The 20102-nt window shown below is 53.2% G+C and overlaps 1 protein-coding gene across 1 annotated transcript; it reads right to left on the reverse strand.

The window, feature by feature from the left end:
- Window positions 1–12056: 12056 nt before the first annotated feature.
- Window positions 12057–13085, reverse strand: LOC142403522 (olfactory receptor 14C36-like). Its single transcript, XM_075489783.1, has one exon. It carries the CDS (start codon window positions 13014–13016, stop codon window positions 12057–12059), a length of 960 nt encoding a protein of 319 aa, XP_075345898.1. The 5' UTR covers window positions 13017–13085.
- Between the last annotated feature and the right edge of the window lie 7017 nt (window positions 13086–20102).

Raw genomic sequence — 20102 nt, forward strand, 5'->3', positions numbered from 1 at the left:
TGCTCTGGTGGAGTCCCTCAGGCAGCGGGTGGAGGAGCTACGGGAAGCAGTCAGGAGGTGATGCTGTATAAGAGAGGTGGAACAAGAAATAGACAGAATCTTATTTGAGGCATTGCAAGAAGAAATATTGGAACCCCATGGCACTGACCTCCAAGGACTACCGGGCAACGAGTGTCAACAGTGAACAGACAGCATCTTGGAGAAGGAGGCACCATGGTCTCTGGTGACCCATGGCAGCAGGATATCACGTCCAGCCGTTTCCCCCTACGTACCAACCAGCAACAGATACAAAGTCTTGGCAGTACATGAAGCCAATGGGCAAGATTCCCAGGGAGAAACCTCAGCAGTTGCCCATCCCATAAAGGAGGTCCATCCATCTGAGCTGCCCCTTGACACAGAGGCCATCCTCCGTCCTCGTCTTCCCTGCCACTCTCTCCTGCAGAGCCTATATCCCTCCACTGCTGCAGCCCAGTTGAACAAGTTGTCTCGCCACATCTCATTTCATTCCAAAGTGTCACAGCGCTCAGAAGCTTCAGCTCCGTCTGTGTGTGCTCCAGCTCCTCCTGGCTGTGCACATTTGGGCTCAAGAGCTCAGCACCTCAGCTGTGGCAAGAGATGGTGCTGGCTATCCCAAGCACCTCGCGTAGCACTATTCGCCTTTCTTAGGGCATTAAAAGAGAGCCCGGAATTAAAGAAGGTCTCCTCAGTTCAGAGATTTGGATATGTCTATGTTTTGCAGTAACTGGTGCTCTAGTAAACACACTGGAAGGAGCCGAGAAGGGGCTGTGCCATGGGGTGGTGTTGGAGTTCAGATGATGGCACACTGGCACCAGACCCCTTTGGGAGGCCCTGGGGTGTCTGTCCCACGCCAGCTCCAACAGGGCACAGCTTTCCTGGAGGCCCTGTGCTGTGTTTGCCTGCAGAATGGAGTTGTATTAGGCACTCCAGGCAGCTGGCCAGGCAGTGGAGGCTTTTTTTAAAATGTAGTTAAAATGAGAGCCCTGAAATAAATAAGATGTCTTCAGTGCAGGGATGTGGACATGTTAAGATATTTTAGTGGAATCCCTCAGGCAGTGGGTGGAGGAGCTGCAGGAGGAAGTCAGCAGGTGACGCTGTATTAGAGAAGGGGGTGGCTTTGCAGTGACTGGTGCTCTAGTAAATGCACTGGATAGAGAGAGACCCGGGTCTCCTTCTGGTGCACTGCTCTGTTTGGTCAGCTCAAGAGCTCTGTGTGCTCCAGAGATATATGTGACAAGGTGCACGCAGGTGCCCTAAACGTACAGGTCGGTGTCATTTAGGATGGCCAAGGAAATCCCCCTTCCACCTCTGGACCTCAGCTGATGCTCGGGAAGGATGTGGGTATTCTCAGAGATTTTCCATCACAGCTTGCAAACACTTGCACATGTCTTAGACCAACCCTGGCCCCTCAGTCATCACCAAGTGTGTGTGGGTGAGCAACTGAGCGCCCACAGAATAAAGACGAGGGGCTCAGAGCAGGGGCTCACCTGCAGGCAACGCTTTTGTGCACCCCTGAACTGAAGCAAGAGGAATCCCATCTGCTGTGGCTGTGTGGGGTGCATGGAGGGAGCTGAATCGTGCTTCTTCCAGCTGGGAAGGAGATGCCTACATTGCCTCAGCTGAACCACTGCCCAGCACAGGGGAAGCCAAGCCCTCCCTGTCCCTGTCTGTCTGTCCTTCGTCTTATGGGACAGGACCTGCGGTGTCCAGAGGGGAACATTTACACCTCTCGCAGACAACCATGCTCTGGCAGGACAATTTCTGCTGCAGGAATCAGTCCCCCTCCAATGTTTAGAGAGGCACCATTAGTGATGCTTTTGTTGACTCCAAAGTACATTCCCCAGGGATGATCCTGCTGCCTTTCGGCGGTGTCAGCCCTGGAGCCCCGGGGACACCTCGAGGGAGCCCAGAGGGGGCAGAGAAAGTGGCGCCTTGGGTTGGTCCTCTGCTGCTGAGCTGCGGTGGGGTCCTGAGACGGAGGAAGCTCACGGCAAGCATGCAGTGCTTCAGGCAGACAGCTCTGCCCAGGAGCAGATGCTCTGCAGAGCACAACAGGGCTGAGACACTGCCTGCAGGCAGCAAGGGGAGAGCAGAGAATCAGCGAGGGGAGAGGAGAGAAGCAAGAGAGAGTTTAAAGGCAGTGTGGAGTGGGAGGATGCTGAGAGCTCACTGGAGGAAAAATCTTCACGGCCCTCAAAACAGTAAGTCTCTGGCTGCAGGGCAATGCACTTGAGTATGCTGGAGGGGTCTCCTAGAGCTGGCAGATCCCAGAGCAGGCAGGATCTGGCAGGATGGCTCTCCGGGTTTCCTTAGTGTGCAGACAGACCAGCAGGGCTTCCCTGCTGCACCCTCAGAGGGACAGGGCATCACAGCTCCCTTTTTGCAGGGAGGGTTGCAGGGCTGTGCAGCCAGGTGTGCACCCAGGGGTGCCCAGGGCTGTCCTTCAGAGCAGGGTCCCTGCACCCCAAGGGGCTGTGTGCCGGGGAGGGACTCTGCTGCCTGCCAGGGTCAGCACTCAGCCTGCCTGCGGGTTTCCCCACAGTGCTGTGGGGAGAAGCTGGGGGTGGAAGGAGAGACCCCCCTTCAGCAGCACAGGATCCTTCTGCTACTGAGAAGGTGCTGCATGTCTCAGGGCTGCTCACAGCTCTACATCTGCCCCCAGGACATTTCTGACTGCTCTTTTGAATAAGGACACCAAGGCAGCCTTTATTTGAAAGGGAAGGTGTCTGTGCTTTGAGGTTTCTCCTCTTGCTTGTCTGCTTAGGCGTGGGAGATGGGAATTGATTTCTCTGTGCTGCAGAAGGCACTGAGACTGCAGTTCTTGTTAGGACTTGTCTGAGCTTCTCCTTCACCCCTGCACACACAGAGATGCCTCTGGTCGGTGCCCTGCTGCCAGGAGGTGTCTGCAGGGCGGAGGTGAGCACATAGTGAGTGGGATGGGTTTTGTGTGCATGGACGGGGAGCAGATGTGGGGACAGAGAAGGAGCTCCCGGCAGGTACAGCTCCAGACAGCTGAGACATGGGCAGGGAATGGGAGGACAGTACTAACAGAATAGTCTGGCAGGGCAATGGGAGCACCTGCCTGACAGCCTTTAATGTCAGGGTTTTCAGATCATGAGTCAGCTCCTTGTCAGCCAGGCCTCCAGCAACGCAGGCTCTCCTGGCTGCCACTATGTCCCTTCCTGGCATTGCTTCCCCTTGCCAAAGCACTGTGATATTTCTCCTTGTGTCTCCAGTTGCCCACGCTTCTGCTGCTCTGGTTTTGTGGCTCTCTGGGGATGGGGATTTCAGCTGCAGCTCAGACACTCCCCCTGTGGGTCCTGCCATGCAGATGTCTCCATGGTAGGAAGATGTCCAAGCCCCCTTCTAACCAGTGGGGCTCTGGGCAATGCAGTGCATGGGGTGGGAAAAACTGACTCTCCCCTTTAGGAACCCCACCTTTAGGATATCCTAATGGAAGAGCACAGCTCTCCATCAAGGTCTTTGTCATATCTGGGTGCCCAACAGAGAAGACGGGGAGTAACTGGGCGGTCGCGTGTGGGCAGCTGGAATGAGCCTGAGCCTGAGACCAGGACTGACGGACACACCGGCTGGCTTCGCTCTGCACTAAGGGACACTCCCTTTGCCTCCCAGGACCCTCAAGACTTCACCTGGAGTGCAGTACAAATGCCAGGGTTGTCTACCTCCAAGAAATGCTCCTGCAATGAAACAGGCAGCTAGAAGAAAATCAACAGCCAACACTGACTGTTCTGCAGTCAAGTGAAGGGAGAGTGAATATGCTGTGAAATCCACCACGACTTGAGTTCATCACAGGTCTCTCCTTGTTCTTATTTAGCTGTTGCTGTAGGGCAGGACTAACTCCCCCAGAGCCCACTGCAGAGTCCTGTCCTCCCAGTGGCACCCTCAGCCACCACAACCCAGCGCTTGTGCAAGGGAGCTGCTCAAAGGTCTCTGAAGGGGAGAGGCAGTTTGGGAGGTTAAATGAAAAATGGCTTTGATTTTGCTCAGAGAAGTCTGCCCTAATTTCTCACTGCCTTTTCCTCCTTGGACAGTGCCCCGTACCCAGAGGCAGAAAATGGCCAACAGCAGCTCCATCACCCAGTTCCTCCTCCTGGCATTTGCAGACAGGCGGGAGCTGCAGCTCTTGCGCTTCTGGCTCTTCCTGGGTATCTACCTGGCTGCCCTCCTGGGCAATGGCCTCATCATCACCACCATAGCCCATGACCACCATCTCCACACGCCCATGTACTTCTTCCTCCTCAACCTCTCCCTCCTCCATCTGGGCTCCATCTCCACTACTGTCCCCAAATCCATGGCCAATTCCCTCTTGAACACCAGGGCCATTTCCTTCTCAGGATGTGCTGCGTAGGTTTTGTTCGTTCTCTTTTTCATGTCAGCAGAGTTTTCTCTTCTCACCATCATGGCTGATGACCACTACGTTGCCATCTGCAAACCCCTGCATTACGGGACCCTCCTGGACAGCCGAGCTTGTGTCCACATGGCAGCAGCTGCCTGGGGCAGTGGTTTCCTCTATGCCACGCTGCACACTGCCAATACATTTTCACTACCACTCTGCCAAGGCAATGCCATAAACCAGTTCTTCTGTGAACTGCCCCAGATCCTCGACCTCTCCTGCTCCACCTCCTATCTCAGAGAAGTTGGGGTTGTTTTGATTAGTGCTTTTCTATTTTGGGGGTGGTTTATTTTCATTGTGCTGTCCTACGGGCAGATCTTCAGGGCTGTGATGAGGATCCCCTCTGAGCAGGGATGGCACAAAGCCTCTTCCACGTGCCTCCCTCACCTGGCTGTGGTCTCTCTATTTCTCAGCACTGGCATGTTTTCCAACCTGAAGCCTCCCTCAATCTCCTCGCCAGCTCTGGACCTGGTGGTGGCAGTTCTGTACTCAGTGATGCCCCCAACAGTGAACCCCCTCATCTACAGCATGAGGAACAAGGAGCTCAAGGTTGCCCTGAGGAAACCCATTGGATTCATTTCAGCAGCCATAGGCTGCCTACCTTCCTCTGCAAATGGGTTCCTCTGTGTGTCGTGACAGGCCAAGCCTGTCTTTCCTTTCTTTGGTTTTTTTTTTCTACATTTTTCCTCTTGTGATGATGTTGTCTACAAGGAAATGTCATTATTCATCCCCTCCTCCCAATGTATGCACCTGTCTTGTGTGATGCGGAGACTTTGTGTAAATGAGGAGCCAGGCCATCTGTGTATTTAAGCAAAACAAATGAACCTGCAGTATCGTCCTTGTCCAAGATCCATCCTCAGTGGAGCAAGAATGAATGGGAAACTAAAACCCCTTTCTGGATGCACCAGCTCGGGGCAGGCTGCTGTGTCCCTGGGGCAGCAGGAGCAGCCTGAGGACCCCCAGAGCCAGGGCTCTTGTACTGGCTTGGGGAGAGGGGATGGCACGGAGGGGCTGCAGCCCTCTTAGGATCTCCTGGAGAGGAGAGCAGAGGACACAGGGTGCCATTGACCTCTGTTTCCCTGTGCTACGGATGTCCCCATCTCTGCGGCTGACCCACAGCAGCTGCTGTGCCCGTCAGAGGGGCTGGGGCTGTGGTGTGAGTGCCCAGAGGTCTGCAGCACCCTGCGGTGGGCACTGCCGTGGGGCCGGCTGAGACTGGGCTGGGCAGAGGGCAGGGCAGGTGGAGAGAGGACAGGGGAGGTGGGAGAGCTTGGACACAGCTGGCCTTGGCTAGATCATGCCCAGGAGAGAAAACCATCAGTGTATAGCTCGTGACCATGCAGGGTGAGGGCACACACCAGTGGGTTTGGGCTGCAGAGCCTGGTCTCATGGAGGGGCTCGACGACATGCAGGTTCAGAAGAGCGGAGAGTGGTCTGTGCCTTTGGTGGCATGGACAGACCAGGAAGGTGGCCCAGGGCACTTGTCAGCCCCCAGCCTCTCTCATCGGCCATTTCCATGCTCACCTTGGTGAGGTTCACTTATTGCTCGTTAGAGACCAAGGCGGAACAAGGAAAATGCAGGGCTGCTGCTGAATGGGGAGGGTGATTTAGTAACTGTGGACACAGATGGGGCTGAGGGACTCAATGCCTTCTTTGCCTTAGGCTTCACTGGAAAGGTCTCCAGGACTCTGTGCTTAGGGAAAGGGTTCAAGGAGGAGGAGCCCACGTATTGGCAGGAACCTCAGGAAATCCCACAAGGACAAATGTCAGCTTTTGCCCCTGCAATGGACTTAACCATGGCACTGGCACAGGCTGGGGCCATTGTGGCTGCGGAGCGGCCCTGTGGAGAACGTCTTGGTGGTCAGCGATCTGGGCAGGAGGCAGTCATGTGCCCTGAAGCCAGGGAGGCCAACAGCATCCTGGTCTGTATGACCAGGAGCATGGCCAGGAGATTGAGGGAAGGGATTATCCAGCATACCGCATGCAGCTTTGGGACCCTCAATACAGGTAAAATGTTGGCAAGCTGGAGGAGCTTTAGCAAAGGGCCCCCAAGATGGTCAGGGCCTGGAGCATTTTGCCTTTGAGCAGAGGCTGAAGGAGCTGAGTTTGTTCAGCCTGGAGAAGCCTACCAGTACCTACGAGGAGGTTATGGAGAATAAAGAGCCAGGCTCTCCACCATGGGGCATGTTGGGAGGATGAAAGATAATGGGTGTTGGGTGAAAGAGCAGATGTTCAATCTGGAGATAAGGAACAGATTTTTCATCAGTCTCAGGGCTAGTCCTGGGTATGGTGGCCATGAGCCCTGCCTGCCCTCCTGCCTGGCACAGTCGGTTGGGTGGCTGTAACAAAGGTGCCCCCAGAATGAGCACCCAGGCGTGTCTCTTTCACCTGCATCACCCCACACTGGTCCCCACATTCAACAGCCAAATGCACCCCCTTTGCTGCCATCTCCATCTCCCCTCTCCCATAGGCTGACAGAGCCAGGGTGGGACACGTTATGTTGTGCTCATGCAACAACGTTGGTGCTGAGATTGGACGCTATGGTGTGGAGCTGACCCCAGCGAGAAAAGATGTTGTTAAACGGCAGATTTGCAGTGGTGGCCACCGTGCTGGTTTTGCAATGGAGAGCTTCTGCCCCTTTTACGAAAAGGATCTACTCCTACCAAGATACATTTGGTGTTTCAAGCTGTCACTGGCAGAGGTCCTTCGAAGTCAATCTGCAGTCGTGTCCATGGGCCTTCAATACATTGGTGCTGGACTGGGCCTTTTACTCCAGCGTAATGTGCGTTGATCATGGCGTAAGAAAGACTGTTCTTACACCAGCGGTCTACATCCTTCTTCACGTTAGGCCACCGCTCAGTGTCCTTCACTGTGTTCAGAGGGTTTGCCTTAGCTCATGGATAAAGCAGATTAGATCTCCTCAAGTATTCGGAGGAACAATCCGATGCTTATTGCCTTTTGCATCTACGGCATAATAAATATTACTTTCCCTTAATACGCGGTCTTTCACATTACTCCCTCTCATTTCCCTTGTTCGAAGGGGATGTTTTCCCAAACTGGGGCAAGCTGATGAGCTCCACCACAGCCACTTGAAGTGACTTGCTCTTGAATTTTTCCACCTGACTTGGCCATATATGGCCCAATAGTGTTCATGGATGCTCATGTGTCTACTAATAATTGCGCCAAGTTTCTTGGGTTCCTCGTGGCCATTTCAACTCTTTCCCCAAGAATCCACTGGCAAGGGTGCCAGGACCTGTGGCCGCAGCCCACAGGAACTTGGGCCTCCCCGGCACAACATAGAGACCTTCTCCAGGACCTACTCTTGAGTTCCCAGACTTCAGTGATTGCATTGCATTGATCATGTCTTATGTCAGTGATTCGACATTGCTCTGCTAGAAACTGAGCTGCTGTTCTAGCTCTCTCTAACACACTTCCTAAAACTTCCTTTACTTCTGTTTGTAAATCTTGTACTTTTCCAACTTTAACTCCAGCTGTCTGATTTTTAACCAGGTATTATGTCTGTGGGCCCTAAGACCTTCCTCTCTGCTGATTAAGGTGGTTCTTTTAATTTGGGGATTTCCTTCTCCTTCACTTTCTGCGTGTCCTTTTGTATGTCCTTCACCTTCTCATCTGCTTCTCTCAGGATATGCTGTGAATCACGTCAGGGTTCAAATGGCACAAGCTTCCTTTCTATTGCCTTTTCAGTTTCCCAGTTTTAAATGACTAACATATGCTGCACAGGTTGCAGAAGTGGAATCTGCTACTTTAAAACAGTCCATCCTCCAAGGGCATTTCCCTTGTTTAATCACCCACTTAGGGAGTTTTGTAACCTTCTTTTCCTTCTTAGCATATTTTCCAGCTCAGGCTGCATGGTCTGTTTGATCCTGTGCACTTCCCATGCTGCCATCACACAAGCAAACCCTAGCAAGAACTTTGCTGCCTACCAAGGTTAAATCGCGACACACCCTCATTCACAAGCCTTCCACTTCTACTGCAGCACTTCTCTCTGAGTTTATGGACCATGGAATGAAATGGGGATGAGAGTGTTCCTTAGGACAGCTTCCCAGAAAAAAATGCTGTTTGAGTCCGACCAGGGGTGTGTCAGCACCTACTCCTGAAGTCAGCCAACCAAATATTGAATGAACAAAGAGTTATTTGTCGAGGGTTGTCTGTGTGCAAAGGCCTTCTTCAGTCCAACAGCGCAGCACCTTTACACTGTAGGGTTGGGAAGCTGTCCAGGAGCTTCAAACCAACCCATGACTTAGACCCTCGCCCCGGGATAACATATTTGGCATGGGTCTTGAGGAAACCAGAGGGTAAAGGGTGAAGGGGTTAAGATAAATAATCTCAAAAAGGAGAATTTCTTACTCCAGCACTGCAACTCTGTACACAGGTGTGGTGGGATGACCCCAGCAAGCACCTAAGCACCCACACAGCTGCTAGCTCATTCTCTTCTAGAGGGATGGGGGAGAGAATCTCTCTCTTCTGAGCAAAACGGAGAAAACTCATGGGTTGAGACAAAGGCAATTTATGAAGTGAAGCAAAGCTGTGCACACAAGCAAAGCAAAATAAGGAATTTATTCACTGCTTCCCATCAGCAGACAAATGTTTCTCCATGTCCAGGCAAGCAGGGCCTCAGCACGTGTAACAGTTACTTGGAAAGACAAACACCATAATCACAAACAAATCCCCCTTCCTCGTCCTTTCCCTGACCTTTAATTACTGAACATGACATCATATGATAGGGAATATGCCTTTGGTCAGTTGGTGTCAGCTGTCCCAGCTGTGTCCCCTCCCAACTTCTTGCCCACCTCAAGCCCTACTCACTGTGAGCAGAGAGTGGTAAAAAGGGACAACCTCAATGCTGTGCAAGCACTACTCAGCAAGCCTCACATTGCTCAAATTGCTCAGCAATAGTCAAAAAGCTCCGGCCGGGAGCTTTCTCCAGCACGGGCTTTCTATGGTCTGCAGTTTGCTTCAGCGTACATCCACCTGCTCCGGCGTGGGGTCCTCCATGGGCTGCAGGAGAGATATCTGCTCCACTGTGGACATCCACGGGCTGCAGGGGGACAGCCTGCTTCACCATGGTCTTCACCATGGGCTGCAGGAGAATCTCTGTTCCGCTGCCTGGAGCACCTCGTCCCCCTCCTTCTTCAAGTGACCTTAGTGTCTGCAGAGTTGTTTCTCTCACATCTTCTCACTCCTCTCTCCCAGCTGTTGTGCAGCAGTTTTCCCACCTTCTTAAATATGTTATCACAGAGGTGCTACCAACGTTGTTGATGGGCTCAGCTTTGGCAAGCAGCAGGTCCGTCTTGGAGCTGGCTGGAACTGCCTGTCTCCAACATGGGGGCAGCTTCTGGTGTCTTCTCACAGAAGCCCCCCTTGCAGCTCCCCTGCTACCAAAGCCTTGTCCCGTAAACCCAATACAGCTGCATTGTAAAGAGTATTCATTTTGAAGTGCATTATGAAGGCTCAGGACAGGGATCTTATCAATGTCTATACATACCTGATGGGAGGGAGTGAAGAAGAGGGAGCCAGGCTCTTCTCATTAGTGCCCAGTAACAGAACAAGAGATTAAAAAAGATGAAATTCCGCCCGAACATGAGAAAACACTTGCAGAATGTGAGGGAGGTCATGCACTGGACGCGGTTGCCCAGAGGCGTTGTGCACTCTCCATCCGTGGAGATACTCAAAATCCAACTGGAAATGATCATCAGCACCCTGCTGCAGCTGACCCTTCTTTGAGCAGACTGTTTGGACTAGATGATCTCCAAAGGTCCTTTCCAACCCCAACTGTTCTGCGATTCTGTGATTCTGTAATGTCTGGCAGTGTTCCTGAGAACTTTTCTGTGGTATCCCCAAATCAGTTTGAGCCCTGGTGTCCATGGAGCAGAGCCTCTTTTTGAGGATGAAGTCATTCACCATGTAACGCTGAGGATCGGGTGAACCAGGGATTACAAATGCCAGCAAATCCTCAACGCACAGCAGTGTCCAGTGCCCTCGCCTCCACTGTCCAGCCCCTCCCTCTAGAGGGGTTTGGGTCAGAAGGGACCTCTGGACGTCTCTAGCAGCATGGTCTGCTCTGAGCAGGGATAACTTTACAGTTAGGTCAGATTGCTCAGTGCTTTCTGCTGACCCAGCACTGATCCACTCTCATAGTGAGTTTTTCCCCCTTAAACTCATCAGAAATTAGAGTTTTGAAAGTCACAGGCCCCTGGCCCAGTGCTGGTCCACTGGTATAATGGGTTTGGGGTTTTTTTCTTTCCTTAACCTCATTTGAAATTTCTCTTACTGCTTCCTGCCCTTGTGATCTCGTGTTCTTCCCTTCCCTTCATGATGCTCACCCAGATCATCACACCTACTCAGACCAACGATAATCACAACCTACTCTCCAAGCACGACCTCACTGGGATCCTCTAGGACCATGCAGGCAGGCTGTTGTGGCCAGCTCCACACTGGAGGATTACGGCACTAAGAGACTGGGGGGCACCAGTCCTTCTTCAGCCACTTCCTAGGTCTGGTGGAGCACCAGGACAGCAAGGACTTGTGGCTCTGCACCATGAGCATGCTGTAGGATAGCGACAGACCCGGAGTCTGGACATTGCCTTGGATTAGCTGAATGCCAGCATTTTTCTATTTGAGGCAATTTTCCAGCCCAGGTCACCTCCCTTCTGACCTCTCCCCATCCTTACTCTGATCTGGGCAGCCTCTCCTGTCCCCCTCCTTGTGCTCTTCATGTGGTCCCAAGCTGTATAGGGATCACGGCTGCAAATCCCCCTGCCTAAGGGTCTGTGCATGTGGCAGGTGCTTGAAGGGACCATGGTGCCTTTCCAAGAAGAGTAGATGTGTTTGGTTGTGCCTGAGGATGAGACAAATCACGCTCTGGCCTCCCTTCCTCGTGCTTGCTGGGTCCCCACGGCCTCCTCTGGGATTGCAGAGTCTGTGTTTTCCTGAAGATACCTGCATTTAGTACTTTCCCTTTCAGTGACTCCACCTTGGGCAATCTCTTCTTTTGTGGGGCTCCAGTCACTGCCCGCCCCAGGCACATGCTGTCCATGGAGATATCCCATGCTCTTAAGGAGCTCCAGACTCCCCTCCTTAAGGACATCATCTGCATGTCGTGTGTGGGACAGACATGGCAATGTAATTCACTGACCAGTCACCATCTCCAGTCAGCAGACACCAATGGGTTAGTCTTAAATCCAACCCTCTGTCTCTAACAGGCCATAACATGACATTGAGCTCTTGGCTCCTGAATCCATGGAGCAACAGGCCCTTTGGGGAGCAGTTGCTCATGCCGATTCCAGGCACCAGCTTTGGATGAAGAGCCCAACCTTCTGGCAGAGCACTGCGGAGATCCCATTTTATTACAGACATCCTATGAGAGAGGCAGCTCTGACCAGTGTTAAACATACCTTTATACAGGCTCCAAGATGGAGACCAGATTCATTTCTCAGTAGAAATGAGTTGAAGCTAAACATTTGCGTAGGAACAAAATAACCACAGATTACCAGAAAATTATAATGACAACAGTATGATAACGATAATGATGATAATTCTAACGATGATAGCGATAATAATGCAAAAGACAAAAGGACAGGCCTGGAATGAGATACCTAGGGAGTCATTTGTGCAGAGAGAAGGGAAGTTTATCACTATGGAGAAACATCCATGAAATCACTTTCCTAATGGCATCCTTGAGCTCCTTGTTCCTCATGCTGTAGATGAGGGGGTTCAACGTTGGAGGTACCACTGAGTACAGAACAGCCATCACCAGATCTAGGGAAGGGGAAGCGATGGAAGGGGGCTTCAGGTAGGCAAACATGGCAGTGCTGAAAAACAGGGAGACCACAGCCAGGTGAGGGAGGCATGTGGAAAAGGTCTTGTGCCGTCCCTGCTCAGAGGGGATCCTCAGCACGGCCCTGAAGATCTGCACATAGGACAGCACAATGAAAATAAAACACCCAGATGTTAAACAGATACCAACCAAAACAACCCCAACTTCCCTGAGGTAGGAATTGGAGCAGGAGAGCTTGAGGATCTGGGGAATTTCACAGAAGAACTGGTTTATGGCATTGCCTTGGCAGAGTGGTAGTGAAAATGTATTGGCAGTGTGCACCATAGCATTGAGAAAACCACTGCCCCAGGCAGCTGCTGCCATGTTGGCACAAGCTCTGCTGCCCAGGAGCGTCCCATAGTGCAAGGGTTTGCAGATGGCAACATAGTGGTCATAGGCCATGATGGTGAGAAGAGAAATCTCTTCTGTAATCAAGAAGGCAAACAGAAACACTTGGGCAGTGCATCCTGCATAGGAAATGTCCCTGGTGTCCCAGAGGGAATTGGCCATGGATTTGGGGACAGTAGTGGAGATGAAGCCCAGGTCAAGGAAGGAGAGGTTGAAGAGGAAGAAGTACATGGGGGTGTGGAGGCGGCAGTCACAGGCTACGGCGGTGATGATGAGGCCGTTGCCCAGGAGGGCAGCCAGGTAGATGCCCAGGAAGAGCCAGAAGTGCAAGAGCTGCAGCTCCCATGTGTCCGTGAATGGCAGGAGGAGGAACTGGGTGATGGAGCTGCTGTTGGCCATTTGCTGCCTCAGGGCATGGGGACCTGTCCAAAGAGGAAAGCACACTGAGAAGTTAGGACAGACTTCTTTGAGAAAATCTCTATGTATTAGCCAACACTCCCCTGCCTTGTTCCTTGTTCCCACCCAAACACACATTACCTCCGTCCTTGCTCGTCTCGCTGGCTGGAGCTCTGGCTTGTGCAGGCTGAGTGTGTTGCTACGAGCAGTGGCCTCTGCCCATCAGCTCCGGAGGGGTCAGCCCTTCTGTGTAGCAGAGGGTACCACGGAAAGGGTGTGAAATCACAATTTACGTCACATATAATGCACTCGTAATGCAGAAGGGCTGTTCAGCATCTTCCAACATGACAACCCCAGAGAGACTGTTGGATGGCCTAAAACTGTAGTGACCAGACAGAGCCAGCTCATTCCCCGGCCCCAAGCACTGTATCGCCCAGAGCCCTACGGCTTAGGATGGGCTGGGGCACTTTGTTCCCATGGACGTGTTTACAGGGCAGGAGCCAACGTTTCAGTATGTGACCTGCAGCTGAAACCCTCCTCCCCAGAGGCTCTGAGGGCAAGAACAAGGGCAGCACAGACAGGAGGCAAAACACGGAGAAATGCCCCAATGCTTCTGCTGAGGGAGGCGGAAAAGGGCGAGAGAGATGGGTACTGGTGAGTCTAAACTCATCAAGGGTCAGGACTCCAAGGGGGTGACACAGCCTGGGAACAGGGGGCAGAAGCTCTGCTGGGTGGGAGAGGAGACCAGGGAAGGTGTCTGCACTGCAGGGGACGGCAGGGACATTCCCAAATCCCCTGCCCTCAGCATTTCTGGTAGCGGCTCCCTGTCCCTCCGAGCCTATGTCTCTGCTGCCTGGACCTGTCCCTCCTGGCAGGAGCTCGTTCTCTGTCCCCACATCTGCTCCCTGTCAGTACTCACAGACCCCATCCCAACAACAGTGTGGTCAGGTCTGCCCTGCAGACACCTCCTGGCAGCAGGCGCTGAACAGGGGCATCTCTGTGTGTGCAGGGGTGAAGGAGAAGCTCAGACAAGCCCTAAGAAGATTTGCGGTCTCAGTGCCTTCTGCAGCACAGAGAAATAAATTCCCATCTCTCCCTGCCTATCCAGACAACCAAGAAGAGAAACCTCAAAGCACAAACCTTCCCTTTCAAGTCAATGCTGCCTTGTTGCACTTCTTCAAAAGGATCTTCAGAAAGATCCTGGGGGTGATGTGGAGCTGTGAGCAGCCCTGAGCCACGCAGCACCCTCTCAGCAGCAGAAGAGCCCTGCCCTGCTGGGGTGTCAAATCCTTCCACCCACAGCTTCTCCCCGCAGCACTGTGGGGAGCTTCCTGGGCAGGCTGAGTGCTGACCCTGGCAGGCAGCAGAGTCCCTGCAGCAGCACACAGCCTCCTGGGGTGCAGGGCCCCTGCTCTGAAGGACAGCCCTGGGCACCCCTGCCTGCACACCCAGCTGCACACCCCTGCAGGCCTCCCTAGAAGAAGGGGGTGGTCGTGCCCTGTCCCTCTGAGGGTGCAGCAGGGAAGCCCTGCTCTGCAGCACAACCTTCTCCACACACAAGAAACCCAGAGAGCCATCCTGCCAGATCCTACCTGCTCTGGGATCTGCCAGCTCTAGGAGACCCCTCCAGCATACTCTGGTGGCCCTGTAGCCGGAAACTTACTGTGTTAAGGGCTGTGAAGATTTCTCCTCCAGTGAGCTCTCAGCATCCTCCCACTCCACACTGCCTTTAAACTCTCATCTATCTCCCCTTGCTGCCTGCAGGCAGTGTCTCAGCCCTGCTGTGCTCTGCAGAGCATCTGCTCCTGGGCAGAGCTGTCTGCCTGAAGCACTGCATGCTTGCCGTGAGCTTCCTCCGTCTCAGGACCCCACCGCAGCTCAGCAGCAGAGGACCAACCCAAGGCGCCACTTTCTCTGCCCCCTCTGGGCTCCCTCGAGGTGTCCCCGGGGCTCCAGGGCTGACACCGCCGAAAGGCAGCAGGATCATCCCTGGGGAATGTACTTTGGAGTCAACAAAAGCATCACTAATGGTGCCTCTCTAAACATTGGAGGGGGACTGATTCCTGCAGCAGAAATTGTCCTGCCAGAGCATGGTTGTCTGCGAGAGGTGTAAATGTTCCCCTCTGGACACCGCAGGTCCTGTCCCATAAGACGAAGGACAGACAGACAGGGACAGGGAGGGCTTGGCTTCCCCTGTGCTGGGCAGTGGTTCAGCTGAGGCAATGTAGGCATCTCCTTCCCAGCTGGAAGAAGCACGACTCAGCTCCCTCCATGCACCCCACACAGCCACAGCAGATGGGATTCCTCTTGCTTCAGTTCAGGGGTGCACAAAAGCGTTGCCTGCAGGTGAGCCCCTGCTCTGAGCCCCTCGTCTTTATTCTGTGGGCGCTCAGTTGCTCACCCACACACACTTGGTGATGACTGAGGGGCCAGGGTTGGTCTAAGACATGTGCAAGTGTTTGCAAGCTGTGATGGAAAATCTCTGAGAATACCCACATCCTTCCCGAGCATCAGCTGAGGTCCAGAGGTGGAAGGGGGATTTCCTTGGCCATCCTAAATGACACCGACCTGTACGTTTAGGGCACCTGCGTGCACCTTGTCACATATATCTCTGGAGCACACAGAGCTCTTGAGCTGACCAAACAGAGCAGTGCATCAGAAGGAGACCCGGGTCTCTCTCTATCCAGTGCATTTACTAGAGCACCAGTCACTGCAAAGCCACCCCCTTCTCTAATACAGCGTCACCTGCTGACTTCCTCCTGCAGCTCCTCCACCCACTGCCTGAGGGATTCCACTAAAATATCTTAACATGTCCACATCCCTGCACTGAAGACATCTTATTTATTTCAGGGCTCTCATTTTAACTACATTTTAAAAAAAGCCTCCACTGCCTGGCCAGCTGCCTGGAGTGCCTAATACAACTCCATTCTGCAGGCAAACACAGCACAGGGCCTCCAGGAAAGCTGTGCCCTGTTGGAGCTGGCGTGGGACAGACACCCCAGGGCCTCCCAAAGGGGTCTGGTGCCAGTGTGCCATCATCTGAACTCCAACACCACACCATGGCACAGCCCCTTCTCGGCTCCTTCCAGTGTGTTTACTAGAGCACCAGTTACTGCAAAACATAGACATATCCAAATCTCTGAACTGAGGAGACCTTCTTTAATTCCGGGCTCTCTTTTAATGCCCTAAGAAAGGCGAATAGTGCTACGCGAGGTGCTTGGGATAGCCAGCACCATCTCTTGCCACAGCTGAGGTGCTGAGCTCTTGAGCCCAAATGTGCACAGCCAGGAGGAGCTGGAGCACACACAGACGGAGCTGAAGCTTCTGAGCGCTGTGACACTTTGGAATGAAGTGAGATGTGGCGAGACAACTTGTTCAACTGGGCTGCAGCAGTGGAGGGATATAGGCTCTGCAGGAGAGAGTGGCAGGGAAGACGAGGACGGAGGATGGCCTCTGTGTCAAGGGGCAGCTCAGATGGATGGAGCTCCTTTATGGGATGGGCAACTGCTGAGGTTTCTCCCTGGGAATCTTGCCCATTGGCTTCATGTACTGCCAAGACTTTGTATCTGTTGCTGGTTGGTACGTAGGGGGAAACGGCTGGACGTGATATCCTGCTGCCATGGGTCACCAGAGACCATGGTGCCTCCTTCTCCAAGATGCTGTCTATTCACTGTTGACACTCCTTGCCTGGTAGTCCTTGGAGGTCAGTGCCATGGGGTTGTCTCGTCCCACTTGGTGGGTTGCGAGAGGGGTGAATCTTTTCGATTCCCCGACGGTTTGTGTACCGACAAAAGCCGATCTCTGCTCGAAAGAGCCGCGTGGTCGGTACAGTCACGACAATGACTCAGAGGAACAGGCTGGCCAGCAACTTTATTAACCGGCAAATTCCACAAACGGACAAACTTAACGAACTGGTGAGCTCAACGAACAAACAGAGGCAATGGAGCGATTTTCCGGGCAACCCGTCACAATTTATCCCAAACTTGCATATATTGGAAGAGTAGAGGGAGAGAGAAGCGAGAAAAGGAAAGGAAAAGAGAGGAGGAAAGAGAAAGAAAAAGTATCACCACCCTTGGATCCCGTGATGATGATGACAGACGTGGCAATCCTCCAGTGGTGGGTGCGCGTGTGGTTCCCTGGAGGGTGTGTCTTTTATAAGCAAATCCCTGCCTCCAGGTACGCCCCTTCAGGACTTACATGGTTCTTGTTCTAGAAAGATCTCCATCTTCTGCGCAGGTGCTGGGGGAGGGGGTGTTCACAAGGGGTCTCTCGGGTGGTTGCAAGCCCCTTCCTCAGATCAACTCTGTGACCTCTGGCCATACATGGTAAGGTCCGGCGGAACCCAGAACCGTGCATCCTCCGACGAGCTCTCCACATCCCGCACATCCTGCTCCCCCTCTCCCACACCCCGTGCTCGCCGACCTGCAGTCGCCATGCAAATAGCGCCTTGCCTTGCCACAATGTTTGAGACATTAACTCTTTCAGTCTCTCACAGGGCTTCCAATGTTTCTTCTTGCAATGCCTCAAATAAGATTCTGTCTATTTCTTGTTCCGCCTCTCTTATACAGCATCACCTCCTGACTGCTTCCCGCAGCTCCTCCACCCGCTGCCTGAGGGACTCCACCAGAGCACACCTTGCGCAGGTGGAGCTTGCACCCTCCTCCACCCAGGAGCGTGGGGTACAGACTTTCCTGCCCTCCACCTGGACAGCAGCTTCCCTGAGAGGAAGTGGCCACCTCCACTCATCCCAGGCTAGGCTGGCTAGGGAGATGGTGCCCAGCTGCTGCAGAGCACAGCCCTCACCTGGTTTCTGCCACCATGCTTCTGATGACCTCAAAGCACTGCCTAAGAAGCCTTTCTAATTCCCTGGAGACCTCAAGCTGCTGGGTAGGTTTGCACAGCTGACAGCTAGCTGGGGTGATCAGTGGGGCCGCAGCCTAAGCCTGCCTTTGAGCAGAGCAGGCAGCAGCCCCACCACTGGAAGAGTGCGCTGCCCTTCTCACGCGCCCTTCCATGCAAAGTGCTGTGCAAACTGCTGCTTGCAGCGCTCCTGCTCCCTGGCGCTCCCCGGGGGCTTCTTTTATGCGGCTTCCTGGAGGAGGAATCAGCAGTGCCCGTGCCACCTGAAGACTCACGGTGTCAGTTTTGCAAGCCCACCCTCTGATCCATTTTAGATGTGCGCTTTAGGATGGGAAATCCTGCCTGGTGTTGATCATATCGCTTACTTCGACCTTGCCGACAGAAGATGCTCGGCAGGACTAATGGAGAGGCAGACTGTTATTTTGCAAAGATAGGTCTTTAGGCAGATTAAGACTTGTCTTATGCAAAACACACAGACACCCCAATGCTTACAGTCTGGAGCTCCAGCAGATGTGCTTCCCAGGGAATGGGATGGCAGAGGATAAGAAAGGGATGGCTTGGCAACCACCCTGGGATTTGGGAAACTAGGGAGTGCTCTCCTCTTCCCCACCACTGCTTCTCTCGGTGAGATGCTTAAGAAAACTCGACCAGCTATTCACAGTTGCGTCAAGTAACTCATGTCTACTTGCAGCCAATGGAGTCGTGCAGTTCAAATTTTGAGCTTTCATTGGAGCCCAAGGCATTTCCTCCACTCAAACTATCTGCACCCCCACCTGACCCCGACTACTGTGTGAAACAAGTGTCCCGGCCCTCCAGGCAGGATGGGGAAAAGCTTGAACTTCTCCCTCATCCTGCACTATGCATCACAGTGAAGAGTCTGGCTCTGTCTGCTACGAAGATGCAGGCATTCAAAAGCCATGGGCTGCTCTGAGGTGCCCCTGAAGCTTTCCCTTCTGCAGGCTGAACAAGCTCAGCTCCTTCAGCCCCTTCTCAGAAGGCAAGTGCCCCAGCCCTAGACCATCTTGGTGGCCCTCTGTTGAACTCACTCCAGTTTCCTCATCTCTCTCCCTTTTATTGAGGGCCACAAATCTGGATGCAGTACCTACCAGTAGTCTAACGAGTCCTGAGTAGAGGACGATCAACACATGCCCAGTCTCCTGGCTATGCTCCTCTTCATATAGCCCACCACACTGCTGGCCTTCCTCAGTGCTGACTTGTCTTTTGCCTAATGGCCCTCAGGAACTCCAGCACCTTTTCTGCAGAGCTACTCCCAAGACAGGTGGTCCCCAGCCTGTACCATTGCAGGGGCTCAGTCCACCTCTGGTGCGGGACTCTGCATTTCTCCGTGCTGGTTGTCATGAGGCTCCTGTTGGCCCATGCCTTTGAGCCTACCTAGGTCCTTCTGGATGGCAGCCTTGCCCTGGTGTGTCAACCAGTCCCACCACCTGGGTATCAGGTGTGCAGACTTCACAAGAAAGACCTCCAGGTCATTAGAAAAATGTTAAACCAGACGGGTCCCAGGACCCTCCAGGACTCCCCTTGCCACCAGCCTCCAGCTGCAATATTTCCCATTAACTGACTTTCCGAGAGCAACTCTCTGACCACTTTTTACCAACGTACATATTCACCAATGCAGCCCATTATGTGCTACCTTGGAGACAAGGCTCTTGTGGGGGATGGTGTTAAAAGCCTTGCTCAAGGCAAGGCAAATGACATCTACTGCTCTTCCCTGGTGCAGAAATCCAGCCCTGTCATCAGAAAAGGCAGAAGTGTAGCTTGGCTGTGATCCACCCTACACAAAGCCATGCTGGCTGTTCTCAGTCACTGTCTTCTTCCTGGCCCAGAAATGTGACCCAGGAGGACATGCTCTGTGACACACTTTTTGTGCAACATTTGCTTTTCACCAATGATCAGATGGGTCCCTTCATCTCCACCACCATTCGAGGATGATACAGAATGGCCTCCCTGTGACATGGACCTGTTCTCTCAGCACTCTTGGGCGCAGCCCCTGCAGTACCATGCTCTCTTCATAGAATCATAGAACGGTTTTAGTCGGAAGGGGCCTTTAAAGATCATGGAGTCCAACCCCCTGCCATTGCTCAGGGACACCTTTCACTAGATCACGCTGCTCAGAGCCCTGTCCACCCAGATGAAGGGGGGCTTTTTCGCTTCTCTCCCATCCCGCTGGGGAAGGGGGGAAGGGAGCAAGGGAACAAATGGGTGCGTGCT

Source organism: Mycteria americana, unplaced genomic scaffold, assembly GCF_035582795.1.
Source record: "Mycteria americana isolate JAX WOST 10 ecotype Jacksonville Zoo and Gardens unplaced genomic scaffold, USCA_MyAme_1.0 Scaffold_37, whole genome shotgun sequence".
In the NCBI taxonomy this organism is placed as follows: Eukaryota; Metazoa; Chordata; class Aves; order Ciconiiformes; family Ciconiidae; genus Mycteria; species Mycteria americana.

Bases quoted from the DNA above. Each gene is read 5' to 3' on its own strand.
- LOC142403522 (XM_075489783.1), bottom strand. From the start codon at position 13,016: ATGGCCAACAGCAGCTCCATCACCCAGTTCCTCCTCCTGCCATTCACG.